General features: G+C 43.6%; 1 protein-coding gene across 1 annotated transcript; it reads right to left on the bottom strand.

Moving 5' to 3' along the window:
- Window positions 1-9,033: 9,033 nt before the first annotated feature.
- Window positions 9,034-27,141, bottom strand: ptpn20 (protein tyrosine phosphatase non-receptor type 20). Its single transcript, XM_068740994.1, has 45 exons — window positions 27,018-27,141; window positions 26,661-26,824; window positions 25,737-25,802; window positions 25,392-25,648; window positions 25,234-25,307; window positions 24,598-24,678; window positions 24,390-24,465; window positions 24,069-24,222; window positions 23,868-23,939; window positions 23,465-23,639; window positions 23,211-23,346; window positions 22,949-23,087; window positions 22,684-22,836; window positions 22,318-22,503; window positions 22,077-22,239; window positions 21,722-21,989; window positions 21,571-21,641; window positions 21,212-21,289; window positions 21,016-21,123; window positions 20,781-20,897; window positions 20,413-20,621; window positions 20,140-20,241; window positions 19,750-19,843; window positions 19,147-19,232; window positions 18,621-18,792; window positions 18,029-18,240; window positions 17,538-17,636; window positions 16,925-17,445; window positions 15,818-16,457; window positions 15,153-15,323; window positions 14,850-15,024; window positions 14,547-14,757; window positions 14,421-14,458; window positions 14,149-14,235; window positions 13,419-13,480; window positions 12,960-13,121; window positions 12,666-12,885; window positions 12,332-12,435; window positions 12,124-12,206; window positions 11,303-11,588; window positions 11,088-11,178; window positions 10,062-10,396; window positions 9,734-9,949; window positions 9,226-9,288; window positions 9,034-9,144 (listed from the first exon to the last, which is right to left on the bottom strand). The coding sequence occupies exons 1-45, from the start codon at window positions 27,139-27,141 to the stop codon at window positions 9,034-9,036; spliced, it is 7,212 nt and encodes a 2,403-aa protein (XP_068597095.1).
- Between the last annotated feature and the right edge of the window lie 777 nt (window positions 27,142-27,918).

The raw sequence follows: 27,918 nt of genomic DNA, 5'->3' as shown, positions 1-27,918 counted from the left end.
GCCTTCATATTTCTGTTCAGATGACAAGTTTTATTAGTCGTCTTCTTGCAAAAATGTTTTCCAAGTTTAGACTAGCATTGACAAGGAAAACACTGCAAAAATGATCTTTTCCCATCGACTATCCTCATTTCCAGGAAGGAAGTCAGCACCTCCCCAGAGGAGCTGCTAATGGTGCGAGCAGAGAAAAGCCGCAGAATAGCGCAGATAACAGGGAAGAAACCTCACCATCGGTTGGCGATAGAAACTTCTAATGGAAAATAAAAACACATCATTTCACAATAATATGAATTTAAGGATTACTATCCAAATAAGAACAATAAAAAGGCTTGAAATTACCGTTGAATCCCCCCCCTATTAATTATCTTCCAGAGTCTGAAGCAGTGTCACCCATCATTTACTGCACTGGCTCCAATCCTGGCTTGGTCAAACTTTATAAAGACATGAAAGGATGTTTTAGAGCATAAATGTTGGAGTAGTTGTGGATTTGGTATTACGCACAGTGAGGTAGCGCCCCAAGGCCAAGGTTGTGTGCGTGTGTGTGTGTATGTGTGTGTGAGAGAGAGAGAGGTAGTGACCAAGGTGTAAAAATACCGTACCTCTCCAAGATAAACTGTCTCTCCCACGGTCTGACATTTACAGAAGGCTAGAGCGTGGGAGTATGTGAGGGGGTTGCCCTGTGAGCGCGTTCCCGTGCACGCTGCGTGTTTGTGGGAGGTTTCCCTCCACCCCAGAGAAAAGCTCCATTGATATAAGCTAGGTGCTCCTGTCTCCATGTCCAGCGTGGCCCAGCGTCAGAGGGAAACTCTGGGATTTTCCACAGGTATAATGGATGTCTATGTGTGTGGGTCCGTTTGAACGCTGTTTGTACAGAAATGTATGACATTTGACAAAGTGTGTGATTGGAGATGGGAACTCCGTTTTCATGCCGCAGAGTTTCAGAGAGGGCCCGATGCCTCGCCACAGGCCTCGTGTCAGAGGAAGCAGTCCCACAGTAACAATGACTCACAGTGAGCCGCTTTGAGGTGTGTTAACTCACCCTTTAATAGTTTATTAACTATACATCCTGGACTATATTCTTATCACCATTTTAATACAATTATTTGTCACTGTGAACTCCAAGGCTGAGTTTCCTTGCTTCGTGTGTGTTTCTTGTTTAGAGCCCAGATGAAGGCCGAGTAATCAATACATGTTCCATTTGTGAATGATTCTATTCAATATTTTTGCACCTTTAATTATTCTGTAAATGTTTAAAAGGCTTTTAAATATTTCTTTCCTTGTTTGATACTTTCTCTTACAAGTAGAGTGACTGGATTTCTTTCTTGTATTTTAAATAAAGTTTCCTGTTATGTAACCAGCCATCGTTTCCTATCTACATTCTGGGTAAATATTGAAGATGGTCATAATTTGTGTAGTTTAATTTTCTCCTGTAAAAATTCACTTCTATGCATGTTCTCGCGGTGTGGGAGGAAACCGGAGAACTTTGAGGGAACACGGGGAGAACGAATTCCACAAATGTATACATAAATAACAAAATGTGCATGCAGCTTGCGTTCACAAAAAAATGAAAAATAAAAATTCAGAGAAAGAAAGAAGAAAAGTCTGCCTCCTCACAGCCATGTCACCCTTTCCAATGGGCCTCAGCCAGAGACTCATCAGGTCAATAAAATATGACCTTTGCCAGTGTGCATCTGATAAAGTTCCTCCCTTTACATGGTGACAGCTTGTATTGGAGTAATTTAGCGGGCTTCAATAAAGGAGCACTCAGCTCCTTTACCTCCTCTGGCTCGGTGGGTTCTGACAGGCAGGCAAGAGGAGGAGCAGGCCAGTCAGTGACCCGCCATGGTTGATGTTCATCACAGTGACACTGACCTACTTAACTGCCACCTCCTCTTGGATGTCAAAGAAATAACAGCCTGACATTTGCAGAAAAGAGCTTGGTCAATATTAGTCAAGCACGGTAAATAACAGCCTGCACTGGCCCTGTCAACAGTGACTGCTCGGTGAACAGAAGATAAAAGAGACTGCAGTGATCAGTGCCTGTTTCATCCTGCATCTGATTCCTGATGCCTTTCAGATTGTGAGATAATTGGCTCACCGAGTGTGCTTAGAAGCACACACACACACACACACACACACACACGCCTAAGTGGAGGCCATCAAGGATAACGTCTCAACTCGAATCAGACACAGATTGATGGTGGTGAGGCAAACAAGGCTTCTCCACCTCGTTCCCAGTAAGAAGCAAATATGGGAGGCAGTGACCCGGAGTAAAGGTCTCATCAGTGCCGGTCCCTGTCTGAGGCCCCTCTGCCTGTCAAAGTCACATTTTAATCACAAACATAATTTGAATTTACACTAATGAATACAAATGACTCCCAGGACTCCACAAGCAGAGAGTAATAAATTATTATCGCCGCTAACAATCGCATTTTTCGAAGCCCTTTTTCAATTAGCCGCCCCTGTGGAGATGATCGTGGAGGGCCCGCTCAAATGAAGATAAACGACGCCCCTCACTACGGCGTGCGTCTGCTCTTCTCATTTAATAGCTTTCTAATTCAGGAGCATCTTCGCCGTGATGAGATGTGAGGCTTTTTGTTTTTCTGTTTCCCACCAGAGCCCGATGAGAAAGCCACTTAATTAAAAGCAGGTGCGAATCAGTCTTACTCTGATGTGGCTTGTGATTTAGGAGGGAGTTTGACAAAGAGAAGAGCTTCCTTGCCACTCAGTTCACAAAGAGGGCCTTTTTCTTCACTCTAGGTTATTTGCTGTGCTGTCAATTACCCCCCCCTCTCCCCCTCTTTACGACTGCTCTTGATGTCATTTCAAGGAAAGAAAGGTGAAATAAGCGCATATTAGCATCTCATTAATCCTGCATTAACAGATTTTGAACACATCTTATTTGTTTTGGTTACCAAAGCAGAGTCTTCCTGTGCCACTCACTGTTGTTCCCTTCTATACAACGCATCACCAAACCCGAGGTTAATGCCCATTGACAGGTGCTCATTTACTCTGACTGCTTGGAAAGGTCACATGATAATTATAGCAAATTACCAGTCATGGAAAAAGTCTTTTCCTGAGTTCTGTTGATGAGCTCGCTGCTCCCAAAGCGCTCAAAACCCAACACCTAAAATACAATATGGTTCAACTTCTCCGGGCTTTGAGAGGGATGAATGCATAAATCTGTTGCTATTTGCATCGGCTGGTAAGTCATGTGATTAACATCAACCAATGGTCAGTTTGCATCTTATCTTAGACAGTGCTCTGCCTCCACTCCTGCATTTTAGCATTATCGGTGCACGCTGTTTACACCACACTCAGCTTTTATTCATAACATTCACCATGCGAATGGCAAAGAAGAACTGGAAGTCAAACATCCCATGTAAATGCGCAGTGTGCCATTTCTGCCCGTGTGGGCATCACAGTCAAATCAGTGGCAACAAAGGATGTAGTTGGACATGGTGACGCAGCATTGGTTCAGAGCTGCCTTTATTCTTTAGCAACTGTTACTGCTGATAAAATTATAGGATATTCTAATATCTGCCCTGGCAGAGTTAAATATATATATTTTTGTGCTCAGACATGTTGACCATTGATAACAGGGTTCAGGGTTCACTTCTGCTTCGAGGGGAGAATGTTTTATTCAAACGTAGCCTCTTCAACTCCTCGCATACTGACCTTGTGTCATGAGCCTGTGCATCTACCGGTATGCACATGGATCTTTTTATTTGAGGAGCGCTAATGAACAACAGAGTGAAACCTTTGCGGTTGCATTCAGGATTTAGTAGTCGGTCACACACATCCCTCACCCAGAGATCAGACTTCATGATATGTGTCAAAGCCATCTTTTTGAATGATGACCTTATAATCTTTGACCAAAATCTTATTCTAAATTAGGAAAGATGTTGTTTTTTTTTTTTTAATCTGTATTTGAACATTGTTGGAAACAAGTCAGTTTAATGAAGCACATAACTTAAAATGTAGGACTTCAAAGTGATATGAAAGATCAGCCAGCATGTCTATGTAGCAAACATAAAACTGGTACATTCAGCCAACTGTTTATACACAACTGTTACAGCACAGGCTATAAACTGCATTTAACTGGTGTGTAGGTTGTCTAGTGTTGTAAGCTTGATAATCGACCAAACTGCGCTTTTAAAGAAAAAAGGCTGAGGAAATTAAATCCTTCTCACCAGTGATGTAATTTTATCCCCTGCAGCTCACCACATAAAACCCAACGGCCAGTCCAGCTACCTCTTTATATAACAGCTTAAGATAATTACAAGCGAAAAATACAAAAGGGGGCTGAATCATAATGGGCTTCCTTTGACAAGTCCGTGGTTTTTGAAGGTCTGGAAAGCTACAAAAGTGACATTCTACTCAGGGAGTGGATGAATGGCTCCCTGTGTCAGTGCGCTGTCAACATAGAGGAGCCGACGGGGGTCGACTTACAAAGGACATGGCAACAACAACTCAGAAAAAACACATTATTGCTCTTCTTTGCTGCATGTTATCTGTAGCGAAGCACAGATGGCATGCGTAGCACAGGGAAAGCATAAGAAGTGCTCTGTCTTACGGTGTTGATGACCGACTTCTTTGCTGACTTCCACTCCGTAGAGCAGCATCACTTCACTTCATGCTCAACATGTGGCAACTTCCACAGAAAGCGCTCTTTTATTCAGGAAACGTCAGCCCTATGGAGCTTTATAGCATTTCTCAGCTTTTGTTTTCTCAGCCTGAAACTGTATTGGCTCCCTCACGCAGAAAACCTCCAAGAATTCGACTATATCTCACCGAATCGCCAAACAGCAGAATGGAAACGCCACTGCCAATGATATGATCACGTTGCTCTGTAGCTACTGCTGTAATAAGCAGCTGCTTATTATGGTAATGGTGTGTGTGTGTGTGTGTGTATGTTGTGCTTTCACTGACCCCAAAATTTGAGATTGAGGGTAAATAAATGTTTTAATAGTTTAGATTCACCAACAAATTGTCGCAAAGTGGGAAACAAACAAAGGTTTTTACAGCAAATAAAATCTTGTAATCAAGTAATTTAAATTACAACACATTTGTTTTCCAGCAATTGATGTGAAGTAAATTTCAAAAGCAAAGTTTTATACATTACATGTAAAATGATCACATCTCAATTAGTTATTTTTAAGTCCTGTCTTAAAAACGTGAACAATCAGAATGAAATAGTTAGCCTACGTATACCTACTTTAAAACTGAATATATGAAATTAATTTCAAGTAAGCCTTTCTGGTATATGTGTCAATGCAAGTATAGTTTTGAAACTGGCCTCTTGCAGCTCTCTTCTATGAGCTTGAGTTTAATCTTGATCGTGATCAGAAAACACATGCTGGAATTCATCCCTGTGTTTTTCTAAGAATGCAAATGGTTTATGACAGACAGGCCTATTTTGCAGTGTTCCTGTGGGGTAATAAATCTCAACCCCTCTTGTACTCAGCTGCAGTGGGAAGGTCATGATATTTCAGGGGGGAATCACTGTGACAAAATCATGCTGTGTACCGCAACTTTATCTCAACCTGTACAAATCTAAATTCAAGTCGAGATTCTAATGTCGTAGAAATGCCAGGATGAAATACAGGAAAATATATATCAAGTGATACAAGAAATGATTCCCATTTAATTTATTGTTTCAGGCATAACATTACTGCCTTTGAGAGTTTCACTCTGTAAAAGCAGGTTGCAGCTTCAGTGAAACAAGGACATCAAGATGTTAAAATGTACTGTGTGAAAAACTAAGATCTAATGAAAGTTCAATGAGGAAGACTATCCTCCCATGTACACAAGTTTACCTCCAGAACCTCGAGTCACTGACACCTCTCTTCATGCCCGGTATGAATGAGAAAACAGCATGATCAATATCTGGAGTCTATTGAGGTATTACTTTTGTCCGTCAGCTGGTCACCTTTTTTCTGATGGTGCAGCACGATTCTTTCTGTATCTCTGGTTCGCTCATGCTGATGTTACGTGCTCCCTTCACCTTCCCGTCATCACCCAGTCTTCACAAAGCCAGCCTTTTCACATTTTTATCTGACTATTGAGTGTCAATAGCCCCAGCAGAATCATCGGCCACCGCCACCAGTGTCTGGACCTGAAGGAGCTATTTATTTAGCAGCAGCTGCCCTTCGATCACAATATCCCCAAATTGACAAACGCTTCCCGTCAGGCTAATTATCACACATCATCTTATGCATTAAACAGTTATTTTTGCTTCAATCACTTATCTCTCTTGATGGAACTGTTTATTTAACTCGGACGAGTATGAACATGAAACAGGCTGCTGTGGAGAAAGTGGTGTGAGCTATCAGTCATAATTCCCAAATTCCTGGTGTGTGTGTGTGTGTGTGTGCAGAACATAATTTTTCTGCTACTTTTAATTAGCACAAATAGAAAAAGAAAACAGGCCGTGTCTGAATCGCGCTTTGAGCCCAACAAGGTGCAAGAGGATTTACTGAGAGCATGAGCTCATTTCTACACGTTTCTCAGGCCTTTAAATCACATTCTCTGACTGAGTGGCCTTCTGTTAATGACTTTAACACCAGCTTTATTCCCTTCTGTCTGCATCCTGTCGACTGCCATAATATCACAGAACTTGCGCACAAGCTGAGTAGGATTTTCCACCCTGAAAGGTCAGACTTCGGTTATCAGCAACCAAGATTTTCATTTACCACCCTCTGTAATTTTCAATAAAACCCCTTGAATCAGCGAACCAGTCATTAATTATTCCAACATTTGTAGTTTGGATATTTAAAGGACAGCTGTTTAATAAAGATGATACAAAAGCTTTGAATAACTGAGACACTGTCATCCCTGTCATAATTAACAGCAATAGCAAGATCTGTGTGAGAGATAGTGCCCCAGGGCAGTGGGAGTAGAAAGAGAATCTGCCCCATGGTTTCCAACAGCATCAGGTTTAAATGTGTGCGGAGCATGCAGTGTACGTTCAGGGGTTTCCATGCTGTCACAAAGACCCCTGTGAGACCAGCTTATTTACCCTGCAGTAAAACTCGAGAGGGAGTATACCCTGCAGTAAAAGTGGAGAGGGGGCTCAGTGGAATTAGATTTAGAGCCACCTCCGGCTCTCTGTTCTGTGTGTGCCGTCAGGGGAAACCCACTCCGACGCTCTTATCATGTGGTTCAATTTGAGTTATGCTGCATTCAGAGTCAGGGCGCTACAAATGTGTCCTAAAATAGGCAAACTAGTTTTAGAATAGTCTTTAATTAAAGATCATTATTGGATACATAGTGGTCGTACAGTGACAAGATATTCATTTCGCATAAATAAGCAGTCGTGAAATTAAAGGTTAATACATTTCACAAGTAACTGTACAAGGTGAAAGAAAAATATGCCTTTTGTTTGTTCTTCAAAGAACATCCAGAGTCAAAGATCTGAAGTACAACACACATTAACAGGGTCAAAAAGAGAACATGAACCTTTACATAGACGTACCCATTGCTGGAAATTATTTTGCATACACAGTACAGAGGCTGGCAAAGCAGCTCTGCAGAGACATCCACATACTGCATATGTCTTACCAACACGCTCCAAACTGTGTGGGAGATGTTGCTAGTAAGACGTCGACATTCTGATCCGGCTCCTAGCAGAGGGGATTATTTTATTACATTCCACATTTTGATCATGTTCAAGTCATTCAATCAAACTCCAGGCTCAGACTGGAAGAGTCTGCATGCAGGAAGAGAGCTGGTGTGTGTGTGTGTGTGCGTGTGTGATAGCAGCTAAAGGAAGAAAGCTTACAACAGCTATATCCAAAGGCTGAGGATTAAGCAGCAGCTATAAATCGTCTCCACAGTCTTGTTGCTTTGTACATGATAAACATTTAACCTGGCAAAATGGAAAGATTGTAAACCTGGTTACATTTTTTGCATTTTGGGTGAGTTTGTATTCAAATAGCTGTTGAATACAGATAACGGACGTTGTCCCAATAACAGCTCATTATTTAAACGGAATTGTTTTGTACATTTTACAAAATAAATTAGAATGTTAAAGTTCACGGCTTTTCCAAATTATTCAGTCACAATCAACAATCTTTTAACAATCATTCATTCTTTGTCTGTATTAACATGTGCAAGTTGTGAAGCAGATGTGATTCAGTATCTTGTTTTTTTAAATAAATGAACAAAACCCACAAGCAAACAGAAAAAACAGAGAAACAAATCCCCAAAACAAATAAAATCAGGCATTGTGCAAGTCACAATTTAACTAAGTATAAGATGATATGTAATCATTCTACAGTCATCCAAACATCCACTTCAGACTAATCTGCACATTCAGTTTAGCCACAGCCGGTTTACTCACAAATCAGTTTCTCGCTCTTCATCCCTGACTGCTTGTGACAAGTGGCTTGGGGTCAATGTGGCGCGATCTGTGAGTCATTCCAAGGCACTTGATTCTTTTCATTTCTTCTGATGATTAACTGAAACATTAAGGGATTTCTTTTGCTAATAGACATCTGTCCAGGGTATAAATGCACTTAATAAATTGAGAACACGTCACTTAAACAAGGTTACAAACCCGCACGCCCTTTGGTTTGATGATCGAACTGAACATGCGCGTGTATCGATGTGAGTGGTGATATTACTGCTGGGTGGAAGATGTGGAAAGATTCAATTCTAAGTTTCATTCACTGTGATTTAAAAAAAGTGATACAATTTTTAGAATGAAAGGACAATGAACAATATGAATGACGTACATTCAGATAACACAATTTTTTTAAAAAACCCACAGAAACAGAAGGCAGATTACTATATCCGAAAAGGCCAAACCCCCAACGGTGATCTAAAGTAAGTCAACATATAATCACAGCACTGAGAGCACATCCAGGAATATGAAGATTGGAGCTGCAGTCGTTGTAACTAAACAAGAAGCTTTAACATGAAGTACCAAAACAGAAAAGAATGGGTTTCATAATGAAGCTAACGCAACCAGCAGCAAACTGTGATAGACTGACTGCAGCCGGATCCAGATCCGTACGCCGCCAGGAGAAACATTCAAACCACTTTGTGGTCTTTGGGACTTTCTGGTTGCCATTGGTTGCCTTGAAGCTGCAAAATGCCCTGTAAAACCTCCAACCAGACCTTGTAGCAGAAGAGATACTGTTCCTGAAGACAAAGAGACAAAGGACACATCTAGTTTTATGGAAACGTCTTTTTTTTTTTTACTTTGAACTATAACGAACGGACCTTGGTTTGAATCATCCCATGCCGTTGAAGCCTCATCTCTTTTACAATGTCGCTTACATTAATCTGAGGACAGAGACAGGAGTTTGTTAGGCACAACTTCAGAATGCCAACCAGATACAATCTGGACATGTCGCCAGTTCATCACAATTCATCTACATTGTCTGGTTGGGTTTTTTGGACTGGTGGACCCAGGCAGACACACAGAGAACATTCAAACTCAACACAGAGAGGCTTCACGTCTGGGTTCAAGCCAGGAGCCTTCTAGCTGTGTAACGACTGCACCTCTGTGAACACGGGCATGCTAATATACAAATCTGAATACTTGTTCACCTTAATTCAGCATGCTAATAAGTACTAGTACCAAAGTACCGCTGCTAAATGAAATGTCATATTGAAAGAAATATTCGATCTTGAATTTATTTTCTTGAGCCATCTCAAGAAACACTATTAGCATTACTACAAATATAAAAAGCACATGTTCAAGGCTATAAAATAGAATCCCACTCACAGGCAAATCATTCTCAATGAGGCTGAGAATAACATCGGTGCAGACGAGGACTCCTGTGCGTCCGATGCCGGCGCTGCAGTGCACGGTGAGCGGCCCCCTTTGGTGCACCGCCCTCAAGTAGCGGATGAAGCGAACCAAGTGCTCCGAGCTGTGTGGCACGCCATGGTCAGGCCAGTGTGTGAACTTGAGATGACGGACAAAATGAGTCTCACCACTCTGTAAAAACAATTTAAATTGATTAATTGTTCCTTTAAACTGACTTTTTGAACCTTGGCTTAAAAACCATAACATTAAAGGCTAAATCAATTATTCCTCATAAGACTCTGACCTCTCCCTCAACCATACGGATGACCTTGATGTGGAAATAGTCCAGGGCCTGTTGGTTGTCCAGGTGAAGCTGGTACCTGCCAGCGTCCAGAGGCACACCCAGCCTCTCTGGCCAGTACTTGTGACATTTGATCCTTCCTCGCTCTATTTCCTGGGTCATCATGGCGATGACGTCAGATTTGCTTTCCCAGATCATTTGCCAGAAGGCCGGCACTGTGGAGGGCAAAGGTCCCTGACAGGAAATGTAAAATAACTCCTCATCTCCAATGTGCATGTGGATGTAACTAGCATTGATGTAGTCCTGGTTATCACCGAGTGCAACACGGGTTTTGTCATCTACAGAGAGAAAAAGACAGGATGCAACATCAAAGTAAGTTCCATACATTAGAATTAGATAAACATAGAAAGCTCCCAGCCGCTTCCTTCCGCAAACAGAACAATGGATAATCCTGATGCATTTTTAATGTTGGATAAATCTTTATATTCAATTTTGTCAGTACACAAAGCACACAAAAAATGTACGGCCAATTAAGCCAAGTAAATAGCTATGAGGTCTGCAGTGGCACTCGACAAACCAACACTGTTAGGAAGATGTTGGTGATGAGAGGGAGGATGGACCAAATTGTAATTATATAATTTAAAATATAAATCCCAAGTAATTCCAGGGTTAAGAACAAATGACATCTTTCTCATTACACACTTGCCTGACTTCAGGAAAATGACAGGTTTGACATCAGAGACATATTGATGCGGATACAAGAAATGATATACAGGTTAATTGTTGGAGAGCTTCTTACAATATAGGTTGTAAAGAAATATCCCTACTCACTTCAGCAAGGCCTCAACATACAATGAGCTGCTTCTTAAAAACATAGGCCATCCTTTAAATGCCAAGTCACCTTTTACAAGGATTAGCGCACTAATAAATAAATAAATAAAAATCCAATAGGAGAGCGAGCGACGGTGTCTGAACAAATGGAGAAAAATGAGAAAGTTAAGCCTGCCTGACAAAAGTAAACGGACTTACATGGCAGGATGTCTCTGTACCGGTTTTTATCTCTGTTTTCGGGGGCTTTTCCCACCAGACAATTGTCGGAGGGCTTCAGGTGCTCCAGCGCCTGGATGAAACAAGACAGCAAAACAAAAAGAAGACAGTGACAATTAGAAAGTGTTCATGTACTTGGTGTAGTTCTTTCATTAGAACTGACTTGTGGATGTTACAGAACACACACACACACACACCGTGAACTCTTTGACCAGTTCCTGCTGGTCCAGTTGCTGCTGCAGAATCTGGATGAGGGCCTTGACTCTGGAGCCTGAATACTGGCTCGTCCCGGCTGGGCTAATGAGAGCCAACGTGGTCAGTTCCTCCTCTGATACTATGGGTGGGCCTGTTTGGGGGGACGTCGTCGCCTGTCCGGAGCCAGTAAATACATCATCGTCTTCCTCTGCACTGCTCCAACCATCTGACTGGATTTTTCGGTTGTCTTTGCAGGACTGGTGCAAAAGTTTGGTAACAATTTGTTTCCTGGGGGAGTCAGGGGGCAGGGGTGAGACCAGACCATTTTTACTCTTCGGGTAGATGGGATGAAATCATGCAAGGCTGTGCTTCCTTTCCCTGCGACCTTTCCACCTAAAATACAGTATAGACAAGAGGCTGCAATATCTTAATACTTCTACTATGCTTTTATGAGGCTAAAGAGAATACTAAATGCATCCTAACTTTGGCAGGAGAATTTATCCCAGGTTGTAGATTTACTACTCTCTGCTGCCTCCCTGTGTTTGGTAGGGGAACTTCAGTTGACACAAAGGAATCAGAAAGGATGCCAAAGTGGCGACACAAAGATTCAAGGCAGAGACATTTCTTAAAGCAAGTTGCCAGTGGAGATTTTATGATTTATGTCATGTATCCTTGTCTAAATGTACGGCATGCATGGACACTGTTAGGAGTTGTGGGATGTCTTAAGGGTTATCCCTGCAAGGCTTTCCTTATTTTCATATTATAAAGTTGCCAGGTATGTTTGAAGACAATATATGAGGGGAGCAGTTTGTGAATTCACTACCTGTCAGAAGCTCCATGCAACATGTCAGTGACGTTGAGGGATGGGCAGCATGTTTGACGAGAAGGGCTGCTGTTACAGCTCTCCTGCAGCCGGAGAAGGCAACAGACAGGCGGGACAAAATGCTCGTAAAATATTTAGTAGAGTAGTCAGCAGTTAGTAGAGATAATTTATCACAGTTATTAAAGTATAGTTCATGTTTTTGTGTTACCTGCATAATATCTGTCTCATCAGTGACAACAGTCAGTCGTCGGTGCGGTGGAGGTGGAGAAAGGAACACGCCAGCTTCATTGTCCACGGGGTCTGACGTCACCTCTGAAACAATGATATATATATATATATACGATGCAATATTTTATATAATAGTAATATTATTTTAATAATAACATTGAGGCAATGAGGAACGATTAGTAACAGGGCAATTAAATACTTCTTAGGTCTCAGTTGTGGTTCTTTGTGAGTTCAAAGGTCTTTCTTTCCATTATTATTAAAAAATAAAAAATAAAAACAGAAAGAAAGGAAAGATGGTTGTAGAGCCATTGTACCAGGCGGGGGAGCAGCTATCTGATCAGCATCAGGGCCGGACGCCGGGGCCGGCTGCTCGGCTAGAACGGCTTCACTTTGAGCGGACGTGTTGGGCGCCGTTGGCGACTCGCAGTAGGCCAGGATGTCCCTGCAGATGGTCAGCTGCACAGCCCCCTCAGCTTTACGCAGGATGTCCACCACCTTACCGTGGCTCAGCCCGGACACAATCACACTATTCACCTACAACACACAGAGTGAATATCAGAGCTTCCCCTCATTGTAAAACAGTGCAGAAACATGATAGGATTGATTACCTCTAATAAAATGTCCCCCACTCTAAGCCGACCATCCTGCTCAGCCACACCACCGGAGCAGATTTCCTTCACTCTGAGCAGGCTGCCATTGGTTCCTCCAACCAGCGCAAAGCCAAGACCTCCTCCTTCAGGCTTCGTGAACTCCACTTGCATGATGCGACTCTATAAAGAGGAGGAGAAATCCAGCGTTTTGGCAAAGAGACCTAAATATTCCACGGTGGAGATGCTGCATTGTCTTTCATGAATTAAACATACAGAAAGCCAGAGAGACACCTGCAGGCAGTGACCTCCAGCAGAGAGGCAGCGGACTCATGTTACAGTGAGCTTTTTTTTAGCAGACATTTCAAAAGATGTTCAGTGATCAAAAAAAGGCTGGATAGAGCTGATAGGAGCTCCACACACCTTACAAGGACAACCAAAATGAGCTTTTGGAACATCACAACATATTCATGAACTTACCTCTTGGTCTTGGGTGAGAGAGAGACATCGGAAATGTCTCGCCGTCGTGCACACGGCTTCAACTGGCAAAAAGAGGAACAAGAGGGACAAGACCATTTCAGTTGTTGCGTCCAAAATTCTGTGTTAAATAAATATTGCAAAAGACAACCGTCACTAATCGTTTCTTTTTTCTCAATAAAAATCTCCATCCATCCAAACACTTCCTGCCAATGAAATTTCTGTAACAGACACAAAGGGGGGGAAAAAACAAAGCAAAAGCTCAACGCACCCCGACCTCCCACCTCTTTAGCCATTTTGATAGAGGAGTGTTGAAGGGCGCGCTTCTTCTATGACAGGAGAACAATGCTGGTCTTTGCAGGCTGACCCTCTCCGCTGTCCGTTACCACCGTCTGCACTGTCACTGGGCAACTGAGCTACCTGCCCCATCGACCACTGGCTGTATGGCACTGTCTCTCTGTGTGTGTGTGTGTGTGTGTGTGTGTGTGTGATAGCTACAGCGTCTGATACACCAGTGGGGGGCCCTGAGGCCTGCTAATTATTAATCTTGCTGCGAGAGCCCAGGATCTGCCTGTCAGCATCCAGACCACACAAACAGAACTATATTTCAGCACTGAGCTCCGGCTTCATGCAGACAAAGGAGCAACAAGCGAACGTCTGAAAGGGGAGCCAGCCATGCCAAAGCTCGCAGGAGATAAGAGACAGAGGAATAAATGAGGGAGATAAAACTCACCATCTTCAGTCGGGGAATCTCTCTCTGCAGTGATGGGCTCTTCAAAACGAGCAAAGAACCTCCTGTCCTTTTTCCAGTCAAACAGACCTGCAAAAGAAAAGCCTCGTTTAGAGACACATCCAAACAGAAGTTGAGACAAGAAATGGGAAATATCTGGTAATGATTGGACTTCAACTGTTAATCCATCTGTAGCATACAATACGCATAACAACTAAATAATTCTGTTCGTGTCGAGCAAGAAGGAACCATCACGTTCCTTCAGGGGCTCTTACCGTTCCATTTGGCCTTGGGGGTCACCGGCTGGTCTTCTCTGTGTCAAACACAAAGACTGGCGTCAGTCTGAGACACAATGCCAAACATGCTGCCGGTGTCCGTCTCTCTGGTCTATGAGTACTTACCTGAGGATTTTAAGTTTAACTTTACGAGGGGCAATCTCACAGGCTTTGACTGCGTCCTCCAGCGTCATTCCGAGCGTACACTTGCCACAAATATAAATGATCTTGTCACTGGGTTGGACGCTGCCTTCCTCGCTGGCTGGGGAGCCCGGGACCACCTGCAGACAGTAGATGCCTTGCCATTTGCTGCCGATGCCCCCCGTCAGCTTTATACCTGGAGAGAAGCACATATAAAGTATTACAATCAAAAGGCACTTCTGATGTGTCTCCGTCCCCGCAATGTGTCCAAAACAAACGGCGTCCCACCGAGTTGCCCTGAAGGTGTCTTGTGGAGAACTATGTCGGGCAGACTGTCACAGGAAGGTGGGGCCACCAGGTTGGTCACCGCCCTCCCCAGAGTCATACTGAGCCTTCTCGGAGATGACCTGAGAATCGTCATGGCGATATCATCTGCCACGTCAGTAACATCGTGCCCGTTCACCTGGAAACAAATGTCAAGACAAGGAATTGTTCGCAGTCAACTTTTGTAAACGGACAGCTTGCAACATAATTGTGTTTTATGTGCAGAAATGCAGAGACGTGTGTGTGCAAGCATCATATTGTTCGTACTATGATGAGCCGGTCTCCTGCCCTGAGTCGACCATCTGCCCTGGCTGGGTTGTCCAGGATTTCCTGTACATAGTAGCAGTCATCCAGTTTGCTTCGAGAGATGGTGAAACCAAAGCTCCCACTCCTGGACTTGGTCAGGACAACCGTCAGCTCAAACTCTTTAACCAATCCCTGAAGGGTGAACAATGACAATGTCATAAAAAAAAAAAAAAGATTTTTATCACATCTTCTTTAGACTTAAACTTCAACACGTTGCTGACTTCAGCGAATCTTGGACCAAAAAGAGTTCCATTAGTCTCACTCACATATTTACTAATGCCAAAATTTGCTGTGCATTTGAGGGAAAACTTAATAAAGTAACTGTTTTAACGTATGTTATATTATAGCATAGCGTTGTATTTCAATCTGGCATTAAATGTAGCATATAATTGATACATAAGTAACTATTTAGATTTTGTCTAGATAGAAGAATAGTGAAACATTATATAGAAATAGTTGAATGTTTTTGTGCTCTTGTTTGTCTATGTCAATTTTATGGTAGCATCATAATTCAAAAACGTACTGCTAAATTGTTTTAATAGATTATTATTTTTTTAGCTGGATAAGAAAATGCATTTTCAGGCCAAAGGTGAGTGAACCTCGAACAAAAACCATCACAAACTTGCCTTTCTTCTGCTCTCTTCCTCTTCATCATCCATCTCTTCATCATCGTCATACTTGTAGTCCCTTTCTTTCCTCTCTGCCTCTTGTCTCGGTTGAATGCTGGTTTGGGAAGGTGGTGGCAGCACTGACGGAGGCAGCGCTGCAGCTGGTGGAGCGCCACAGGGAGGCACAGTGGACGTGACCTGGGCTGTGATGGGGCTTAGTGGTGGGGCAGGGGGCTGGGGTAGGGGCACCACAGGCCTAATGCTCTTGGAAAGGACATTGTAGTGGCCCAGAAGAAGTCCTTCCTGGATGGGGTGGTGGTGGGTTTTTGGGGGCTGGGTTGTGAGGGGCTGAGCTGGGTGAGATAGCGAGCAAGTGGTTGGGGTGTCAGACGAGAGGCTGAGGGGTGAGATGGCGGTTGTGGCGACGTGAGGGCCGGGGCCTGGATTCTGAGACGGGAAACCAGAGGAGGTGCTGGAGGTTTGAGAGTGGAGTCCTGCGACGTGGATGGGTGGAGCGCAAGTGTCCACACTGGAGGGGATGCTCTGAGGTGGTGCCAGGGTGGAGCTGATGGTCAAGTATTCTTCATCTGCCATGATGGTTAGTCCCTTTCCCATCAGGCAATAGGTCACACTTCCATCTGCCTCCTCTCTGACGCCGCTGCGGAAAAACAAGCAAATCTTTGTTCTTGAGTCCGGAAACGAATGTGATAAACAGACACACATGCACGTAAATTAAAATGACAAAGATGCGTTTTTAGAACAGTGATTTCATTTTTCAGTACTAAACAGTAGTTTAACATTTGAATACAGAAAATTCTACAACCTTTAGATTTGACTTTCAGATAAATTATTTAATCTGTATATCACTTTTAAATACAAAAAGACACAATTTCTTTATAATTAAGCAATTCAATTGTCTAAAATTAACTTAATGGTTAAACCCTGAACAGATTCTGACTGCCTTTTGAGAAGGTCAAATCCATTGTTGCAGAAGTGGCTAAAATATTTAGTGGCCTTAATCTGTAAAAAATGGAAGCACAAAGTTTTTCATTTTGCTGCAAGTGCAGAACAATTGAACCATCATTGTGCATAACGTGTCTGCGAGCCAACATCGGATTGTAGTACCTGGCATATGCATGAGAAGTCTTGGGACAGACGTCCGTGAAAGTCACCGCTGAGCTTGTTGTCCCCACATCCTCTTCTGTCTTGTGCTCGTCCTTGTCCTTCTCCTTTGCTCCTGCTTCCTGCTCCTCCTCTGTTTTCCCAGTTGGCTGCGACTTCGGCAGAGCCGGTGGAGAGCCCAAACTGGGCGAGGCCGCTGTGGTTGGAGATACGGGTGAGGCTGACAAGACAGGTGATGGAGGTGATGTGGGCGAGGTGGGTGATGGAGGTGAGCGAGGGGGAGATGGGAGAGGCTGACTGAGCTGCACTTCACTCTCCAAACACTCCTCAGTCGGAGGGATTGCTGGAGCTCCAGGAGGTTCTGGGCTTTTCACTGCTGTGTTGGTCAGAGCTTCTTCCTGGGCGGGGTCCTGCTTCTGATCGCGGACTTTGGCAACGTATTCAGACTTAAGGAGCTGACTGTAGTCCTCTCCTAGCCGGATGTCCAGAGACAGAGATCGAACCTCCCGGAAGAGTTCACAGCCCTACGGGAGGTCAAACAGACTGTCTGGATTAGTGGCTCTTACTGGGGCTTTCTTCTGTGCATGTGTGCACTTGTGTGGCTTTGTGCACTCACCAGTGTGTTGTCGTCGACATCATACAGGACTCCAGGATGTGGCCGGCAAATCAGCAGATGAACTTGGGATGGAGCGCCACGTAGCAGGGATAGAACCCTCTGAGAAAAGAAGAAGGAAAGAAGTTGGTAGCAGAGAGCCTCGGGTGCAGCTTGAGCAAAACCGATACGTCTATGTAGTATGTGTAGATGCTACTGCCAACCTTCGACAGCGCACGACACATCAAATGCTATGACACAACTAGCTTACTATTTCCACAGTCTGAGATTAAAGGATTAGCGGGCCGCTGACGTGATTGCGATCTTAAGAAAGAGCAGGCCTGCTGGAGCTGCTAACACTCATTCCCACATTGTCGTTTGGTCAGTGTTTGCAGTCTGTCGTGTAAAGATGTCGTGCAAAATTAGTGACCGCAATCACGTCCCCACTATTCCTGTTAAAACACAAAACCATGGAAAAACCACCGAATGAATGAAAATGACAGCTCAGAGCCTACCTGATAAGAGAGGTCCTTGACAGGCTCTTTGTTGACCGACAGAATGACGTCTCCCACTCTCAAGAGGCCGCTCTCCAACGCCGGCTGACCAGGGAACAGACGTTTGACGCGGACCACGCTGCCACGGTCCGGACCTGAGCGAAGCCGTGAGATGTTGACGCTGAAGCCGAGGCCAGACGCACTCTTCTTCAGCACCACCTCGTGTGTGTTTTCTAGGAAAGACAAGAGATGGACGGCAGTCTTGATGCATCAGTGTGTGTTGTGTAATCTTTAATCTGAAACATGGTCTGTAATGAGAGGGGGGGGGGGGGCGGGCGTTCATCGCCAAAAAAGAGAATTGGAATGAGCAGACAAATCTTTCATCACATTTCTATGAATCATTTCCAGTTAGGAAAGGAAAGCTCGAGAGACAGAAACAAGCTGCTTCCAGATTTCAGTGCGTACACGTACAGCCTTGGGGGGACAGAAGGAGTCAATTCTAGATGACTCTGACAGCGACCACAATGTCGCTGTCAGATGACTCACACTCACCTCTGGGCCATGTGTGTGTGTGTGTGTGTGCGCGCATCCCTTCCTCTCCCCTCTCTCTCACCATCAGTCACAAAGCTGTAGTCCTTGCCTCCACCACTCAAGGTTGTTGCCATGGAGACTTCAGTCCTAGGGGGCTGTGATTGTGATGTGCTGAAGGCCAAAGGGGGGCAGGGTGAGTCAGGCCTGGGCTCCAGCATTAGAGGGGGCTCCCTCTCCAATAGCAGGCTAACCACCTACGGGGCACAGATGCACACAGCATGCATGTTCAGTCATTCACAGTTCTAACACACATTTTTGGTGCATTTTCATTGTCGGCTTTGAAAGGAGTGAATTTAAACGTTTGTCCAGATTAGTCATTAGATCAGAATGAAGGAGTTCAAAGATCCGGCAAGTCCTTACAGCCAAATGAAAAAAGAGCAAAGAACTTTTATGAGGGTTGTTTATGCTCTCCCCATTCCGTACTTTAATTAAGGGACACAAGAACTTAACAAGGTCATAACTCCAGTCACACCGACACCAAACACGTTATACTTTTATGTGTGTTCATGTGTGTGTGTGTGTGTGTGTGTGTGTATGTGTGTGCATACCTCCCCAGTCCTCTTTAAGCACTCGATAGCGTGCTGGTGAGTCACACGCATAAGGTTGGACCCGTCAACCTCCAGCAGTCTGTCCCCTGTCATATGCACAAAAACAAATCTCATCATCATTTGGAAAATCAAAAATGCTTCATTTGTGTGTGTGTGAGTGTGTGTGTGTGCGTGTGTGTGTGTTTCTGCACACTGAAGCATGAACCAAGCCGTCACTGACACATCACAGTAACGCCAGTAGCACTATCTATGAATATATATATATAAACCAGCTGACAAAATCTTAAACAAGAAGGGCACAAAGAAGCACAAACCTCAAACAATGCCTTTTCATTAAATTAAACCCCCAAACCCATTTAAATGTTCCTGTCATGTTCTCACCATGTAACAATTTAAATCATGAATCCTCATCGAGCCTCACCTCTGGATTTAGTTTACCAAGTGGTTTATGTGTTATAAATACAAATGCAGTAAGAAGTGTTTCTCTGTCTGTTAAAGGAAGCAGAATAACGCACGTGGGTCATGATGAAACCTTTGCACAACGTGCAGCGAGTTTCTGGCAGCAACGCATTCACAGATTGAAACGACAAATAAAAGGATTACCGATCTGAATCCGCCCGTCCTGCTCGGCAGCGCCTCCAGGCACCAGGCTCTTGATGTAGACGCCCCCATATCGCATCTTTGTGTTTATTCCTCCCTTTTGGGCAGAGAAGAAATTGTTCAAAGTCAGAATCCACAAATAACTCTGGAATCATACACTGATTCAGCACGTCGGATGACCCAAGTTACTGCGCATCACATCTGATTGCCTATCAGCCTTTCCATTTTAATCCTGCTTGCCTGGTCTGAGGTCACTTATAGCAGCAATTTCAATAAGTTCTTGAAACAATTTATTTGGATTTTGATACGTCAACAGTGGAAAGAATCACGAGACTTTCAATGCACACAAATGAGACTTCATATATCTGATAAATGCTGTATGAAACCACTCACAGCGACACTGATGCCAAGGCTACCGCTGCTTTTCTTCAGCTCCACCATTAAGTGCTCCCCTGATTTTAAACTTAGGATAGATGCTGACCTGGAACACACCTCCTGAATTTAAAGGAAGAAAATACAGCAGGTGTTTGAGGAAATGATGCAGATGAATGATGACAATGTCCTGGTTGGCTGGGTTTATCAGTTCTGACCTCATGTTGTTGATTCCACAAAAAAACAAAGTCACTTATGTCTAATAATCAAAGTCAGCTGATTGCGGGTTCTTACCTGGGCATCATGTATCCGAACAACAGGAATGTGAAGCATCCTGTTCCGTTTTGGGGTTGCCATGTTGGACAGAGCCATGGCCTCCTCAAGTTCGTCCATGGCAGGACGGTACTCTGTGCCACTCAGTGTGGTTTGAGACCCAAATCCCCGCTCCAGCGCCAAACCGAGAGTGCTCTGACTCAAGGAACTCCTGCTCGCTTTCAGAGACCCTGTTGGGAAAACAACCAGGTGGGACGAAGGACCTCACATACGGGCTGGATCAAGTGTTGCTGCTATTCATGGTAACAGTTTGACAGTGATGAATGAACGTTTGCGTGACTCTATGAACTTCTCTGCATGCAGAGAACAAAGCATTGAGCAGTTCTTACGTTTGGGCTGGGAGACAATGAGCTCCACTTCTTCCGGACTGCTCTGCAGGATCGCAGCAGCGTCACTGAACGTCACTCCTTCCAAACTCGTCTTGTTGAGGGAGATGAGACGTCCGCCTGCAGGCATTAACAAATCATTAAAAAAGCCATGCTATTGGTCGTCAGTGTTCTAAAGCGGTGTCACGCCACAGGTTAGCTGCTGTGTGCTATCGTTTCCATCGTTGCTGTTCAGTACCAGGTCTGAGTCGTCCATCTTTGTCTGCAGGCCCATCAGGCACGACGGAAGCAATGAAGATCCCCAGGTCAAGCTTACCCGTATTGTCCTCGCCAACTATCACAAAGCCTGAAACAGGAGCAGAGAGAAAAAAGCTTAGGTTTAAAACGTTCCTTCCAGCTCATTCATTCATTTATATTAAGTCCACTAAACTCACCAAAGCCCAATTTTGGGTCTTTCTTCAGGGTCACACAGATGATTTCTCTTTCTGGCGGGGTCCTGGTCGGTGTATCAACTGCAAGGCATGTATTTTACTTAAGGAAAATGGACCATTGTAAATTTGTTTGCATATTTTGAGTCGTGGAATTTTAAACGGGTTAGGTTTGCAAGTTACATACAGTTTAATCCAAAGGGCTCAATACATGGGGATAAATAGAGGGTGCAGGGATCACTGAATGGTTTGATGAGTTTGAAGATGTAAATATTTGCTCTCAACACATCTATATTTAAATATCTATATTTTTGGTTTAATTTTATCACCCATTTGTATTTGTTCATGAAAATAGAGAGATTCACCCCGTATGGACGAAGAGGCATCAGAGTCCTGCTTCTTCAGTGAAATCATTCTAGGGCTGGTCTCCGGCGTGCTACAACACATTATAGCACACATTTATCTCATTCTCATGCATGAACACACATTTTTCTTAACAAAGAACACAAACATTACCTCCAACAGAGTCGTTCTCTCACGTTCCTGAAATCTCCTGCTTCAGGGAGCTCCCTGCTCATCTCCCTCCTCATCTCCCTCCTCATCTCCCTCTGCTGATGCAGCCGCTCCTCCAGCTTGGCTGTTAGGTCATCACAGGACTTGGAGAGTGAGTCTGGCTGGCCGGGAGTCAAGCCTACGTGGTTTAACATGCTCTCAGAGCACGACATCCGCTTCAGGTCCAAGTTATGGCCACGGTAGCCAGACATGTACTTATCCACGCTTTCATCTGGATAAACAACGTACAAGACCGTTGGGATTTGTGGCCTTTTTATTACATATACCAAAAGAATGATCACAAATGAATCTTCCCCACCTGGGATGGTGAAGTGGTTGAGTTGCCGTGACGTCATCTCGCTGTGAAACTTGTGCTGTGCTGAGCACAGGCTCAGGAGATACTGTGCGATCTTTGAGCTCTCTGTAACAAAACTGTGCTTCTTCCCACTGGGCCCGCCACATTCTATAATCAATTTGCGCCGCTGAAAGAGAGACACAACCACACTTCATTTAGGCATAATTCAGCACCGTGTAAAGTAAAATGGCTATTTCTCTTTCACCCCAGTGGATATGGAGTCGGTTTCCCTCCAGAGGAATCGCCGGGTGACGGTCCGGATGTGGTTCTTCATCTCGTACACGATGATTCCTTTGGAACAGACTCCCAGAACCAACTCTCCCACCACGGGCCTTTTCTCTCTCCCCACACGGTGGAACATAACCCCGTACTCAGGCAACTGCTGAGTAATCTGCAAGCCACATGCAGTATTGTTAAAATGACTCGTGTGCATTTGTGTGCAATTGACAGAAAATACAACAGTAGAGGTATCACCAATTAAAACTAAAAAAAGCACTCAGAGAACTCAGACGTGTACAGATGTGTATTGCATATTGCAGTGGTAACGTAGCAGCATTGGTAGTCTGGACACCTTCAGGTACTCTGACTCTGCCTCCTCAGGAAGCATCTGGATATGGTTTGCATGTAGTCTTGGCAACTCTTCCTTGACATTGGGCAGGGCCAGCTTCTCTAGCATCCTCTTGGACACGTAATGCTCCGGCTGGTAGTAATTCTTACCGTACAACTAAAAGGAATGACAAAAACGGAAAATACGATCTGGCCATTACACACTTAAAAATGCCATTGCTATTTGAAGTTATATTATTATGATCAGTTTTCCTCTTGTCCTCTTGTACCTCTGGCACGTAATCACCAAATTCAGCCTGAAGAGCAAGAGCAGCCAGAAACAAGCCTGTCTCCTCATTACAGTAAAACCTGTCCTCCAAGATGTCCTTACGCAGCTGTAAATAGTACTCATGACGAGTCAGTCTGTGTCTGGAAAAAACAAACAAACAACTTAAAAATATTCAAAAAAGACCTTATTGTTTTTTTTAACTACTGTATATATTTCTCCACATAAATGTACCACATTTAAGTACAAACGAGTGCTCTACTCACAAAATGAAGGTTATATCATCAATAAAATACTTGACTCGAAGAAACACCAGAAAGGAAGATATCTGTCCTTTCTTCCAACTATCGGGGGCAACTTTGGAGATTTTGGTTTCATGCTCTAAAAAGAAATACTCATCATCTGCAGAACAGAAGAGAAAGAATGGCTCTTGTCAACAATTGATTTTTTTTTATCTCAAGGGCCACTCCTCATGCCAATTGAGAGGTCACAGCATCACAAGCGCAACCATTAGCTTTACCATCAAGGAAGGCGAGACCGAAGTAGAAGTGCTCCACCAGGTTGGCATGAGCCACCACCATGTCAAACACGTCCCTGGCTTTGGATTTAATGTCACAGCGAACCACCACATACTGTCCATTCAACAGAACCACAGTCACTTCTCGCTGAGACGAGCAGGAGCGTCCCTTTCTGGACTGCGGTGGACAGACACAAAGGACCAGACACACACACACACACACACACACAGACATAAAGAAATGTACAGACACACTCACATGCATAGATAGATTTACACACTCTGCACATGCAGTTGTACAAACAGACATATAGGATGCAAAAAAAATACCAAAAAAATCAAAAAGTATGAAAGCCAGTAATTACAATACGTTTGATCAGAAACAGAGCAAAAATCGTAAATTTACCACAATAGATCCTGGAAGCTCGAGAACAGTGTGCTGCTCGTCAGGCATTCTGATGAATTCAGGGCCCAGAGCCTGACAAAGTAAGCATTTATAGTATGACCAAGCAGCGGCGCATACCTCAGCCTTTGAGCTCCAGTGCCGAAACATCTCACGTGTATTAATGTCCCTGAACACATGATTTTTTAAAAAGCCCAATCTTACCTTGGCTTTTCTCTGGCTCAGGCTAAGCGACGACTCACTGAAGGTGATGGAGGGACTGTGAGATCGACCTGATGCCTTAGGAGAGATGTCGTGCTGGGGGCTCTTACCAATCCAGCTGCAGTTGCTGTCCCTGCGACGAACCCCACGGGGGAGTCTGGGGGGAGAGAGAAGGATCGGGAGGGACAGATGATTTGGAAAAGAGGCAATGCAGACAATGATCGAGCACAAGGAGAGGGGTGTTTATTCAGGTCAACACGCAGCCACATATGTCTTTACTATAACAGGAAGTGGTGTGTAAGTATGCATTTATATACCGCAAACCTGTCTAAGGATGATTGGTACAATGGTGTGGGAGAGCTCCGTGGTCTTTGACGCCATGGTCTGTGAGGTAAACTCCCTTCAAAACAGGCATAAAATGAGCATTTTATTGCTGTAACAGACATTTAAGAAGTTACTGACGACAATTAGTGGATTCTCTTAAGCATCACTGTTTTCTCTTTCCTCCCAGTTTTGGTTTTCGAATGTTTACCTGACTTTGAGTCTGAGTCCGTTGAGTATCTTCTCCCCTCAACACTCCCATCACTGAAGTCTGAGAACAGCCCTCTCTTTCCTGTAAACAAAGTAACAACTGAAAGGTGACAAATGTGTGATCTGCCCGTCTCGGTGCTCCACGGAGATACTGATGTCTGGAAGAACCGAGGCAAGTAGAGGGCACAATTCCCTGGATCTGAGCGCGCTAATCCTGGGCTTGCTTTAGGTTAAGATTTTAATCCCATTGATCTGTACACGATCGTGAGTCAAAAGTACAGGGACTGAACATATACTAATATATATACTCGTATAAAGGGCAAATTGAATACAGTGGATTCAATCAATAGGGAAGAACAGACACACTGATGTAATTAGCATATTTCAGGTTTATTTTATGATGCCTTAAATCTCCAAAATGAGAATAAATGATTCTGTAAATAGTTATTTTAGAACATAAGACTGGGGGCTGTTGCATTTCCAGTTTTTTTGTGAATCCTGGAGTGCAAACAAACAAATGCATGTTTGTTAATGACATTTATAAATTAAATTAACTGATTGTTGTATGTATGAAGTTAGATAATCAAGGAGTTCTTTAACTATCTCATCACTTGTCAACAGCAGCATAAACGCTCACCATGAAGCCTCTCTCTGATCATCTGGCTCCTGCCGCTCAAAGGAACGCTGCTGTCTGGCAGAGAGCCCTGGTCCGTCTGGAGGAAAGGAAATCCCACCATGCTTATTTGATCTCATAATGTGGACCATTAAGCAGCTCGTCTTTATGTTCTTCGATAGAAACAATGGTCTGCAGAGAATGTGAAGTGCTTACAGCGGAGAACGCTGCCGGCCTGCCGCCCTCTGGTTCGACTCACCGTTTCATGGAACACCTCCTCCACCAGATGTCTGATGACGTTGGCAGGTGGAGGCAGGCTCGAGGCTTTGTGCTGAGATTCGCAGGCTTCCAGGATGGAGTTGAGATTCATCCTGCGTTGGGCCAGGTCTTCACACATACTGAGGAGGAGACTGTTCAGATGGTCACTCAACTGGACTGGCTAAGAGGAATGAAACAGGAAGACCATTATAATAACCTAAGCATTGGTCTGAGCTGAATACTACAAGCTTGGTATCCGGGTTCCCGACCTGATTCTGAGGTAGGTGAAAATCAACTGACCAGTAGAGAGTCATGCCCAGTGAATACACCAGCATCTGGAGAACAAAACGGACTTGTTAACAACTGGGTGGACTGGAAATTGTGCTATAACTTTTATATCAATTTGATATGTTTTTATCTTACTTTTTTTTTTGCATAATTTTTAAAACTAAGACAAAGGCGGAGTAATTATAGAAAAACGGTATAAAGCTTTGACCAATCGTACACATATTTTAAGATTTTTTTTAAATAATTACATTTAAATTATTAAGTTATGATGTTACACACTTGGGTTTAATAGATGGCGTTATGTGATATGCATCTTTAACAAACAAGATTAAAATGTAAAATTCTTTTTTGCTGTTCATTCTGTCCAAAATCATACAACATGACGGAAGCCACTTCAGCAGTATTTAATTCACTCACTCGACCCTTTTCACTTTTCATGTGAACGGGGTTGAGCACCTCTGCAACAGTCTATATTTTGTTGTGCAAAGTTCATGTCATAATTCAAAACAAGTCTCATTGTGGTGAAATGAAAGAACCATTTCATTAAGATATTAATGTTCAATTTGTATTCAGTAAAATTTGTATGCATATTACTTGACTTCGAAATTGATCTTTTAAGCTATTTTCTACCCCAGTGTTAAATTTAGACTCTCAGCTGCAGAATTCAGGAAAGATGTTCCCCCATTTAGCCACTAGATGGCGGTGGCGTGCTTACATCTCGGTCGTCCTTCACTAGTGACATCCTCTGATTTTACACTCAAAGGGAAGACACACTTCAAGGCATGAGTTTAAAGTCACTGATAACAAATATAAATAAAAGGAAATGACATTCTTCTCTGTTTGACCAAGCAACCATCAAACGTTACAGGACATATCTTGGCACATAGGAGTGAGTATGCACTGACCCTTTCTATGGCAGGTTTGGTTGAGCTAGCACGTCCCTGCAGCATCTCTGGGGCGATGAAGGTGGACACCTCGTCTGATAGGCCACAGTTCTTGAACGCTAAGGTGCCAGTGGCTGACAGCAGTAAGGAGGTGGGGCTTATGATATTACAGATATTGTTGTGACCTGGGAAAACAAAGTAAAAACACATTAAATGATTCTACCGGTGCTGCAATGCTAAGTTAAAATTAGTGAAACTATGGAAAGTAAGCCTGAATGTTAACGTTTATTTAAATTGCAATAATATAACGAGCGGTAACAGAGTTAAGGTATGGTGTGAATAACCCTACAGGAAAAGGAGTCCTATAAACTGCTTTACCCTTATAGGAGACGTCCACTAAAGACTCTGCAGTGCCCAGCAGCAGGGACCAGACCTCCTCCTCCAGCAGAGGTCCTCCCCGAGCCTCCAGCACCTCAGCTAATGTTACAAATGTGCTGCTCATCCTGCACACACTTCAAGGGCGCACCTGAGGATGCAACACACACACGTACATGCAAAACACACACAGTCTTTGCTCAAATTGATTTTCTGGAGGAGTTTCATTTTTCAGGTTCCTGCCGCATGCACAAACCAGGAAGTTCATCATTCTTTGTGCCAAGGTAGTGGGCTCATTCCGGCTGTTCATGCTGCTTAGCAAGAGCATTTTTGTTTTTGTTTTGTTTTTAAATAAAGAGCTTTTCTTGGGGGGAAAATGCAATTCTTTGCACTCAAATCAGATGAGATTATCTCAATCAATTAGTCTCACTCTGCTCTCGCTGTCCCTCCCATTTGCTAATAGGCTTTATTGTGACCAGAGAGCAGTTCTAAGGGAACTGTGCTCTGGCACCAAAGCCACCGTAGCATGATCTCATGGTTGATTGTTGATGCGTGTGCGGCTTTTCCAGTCCACTGATACTTTAAGGCTTTAATAAATGCAAAGACAAGCTTTCTTACCGTGAACATTTTCATACCGTTTACATGCACTGATTACATAACTTATATAAAACACCTTTACTATATTATACACTTACTTATATAACTATTTCTTGTTACTGCTTCTTGATAGCTGACAGACACACATTAAAGCTGTAGCACAGTAAAACCTCTGTCACATTCAGAGCAGTGTAGCATTCCCTCTTTTTTCTATAGCATTGTGTTTTGTTGTGAGTCTGGGGGGGCGTTTATTTTATCTAGAAGAACCACCATCAGAATTGTGCAATATAGATGATTTTCGAAGACG

Source organism: Brachionichthys hirsutus, chromosome 7, assembly GCF_040956055.1.
Source record: "Brachionichthys hirsutus isolate HB-005 chromosome 7, CSIRO-AGI_Bhir_v1, whole genome shotgun sequence".
In the NCBI taxonomy this organism is placed as follows: Eukaryota; Metazoa; Chordata; class Actinopteri; order Lophiiformes; family Brachionichthyidae; genus Brachionichthys; species Brachionichthys hirsutus.
This window is presented reverse-complemented; position numbering and strand designations above follow the sequence as displayed.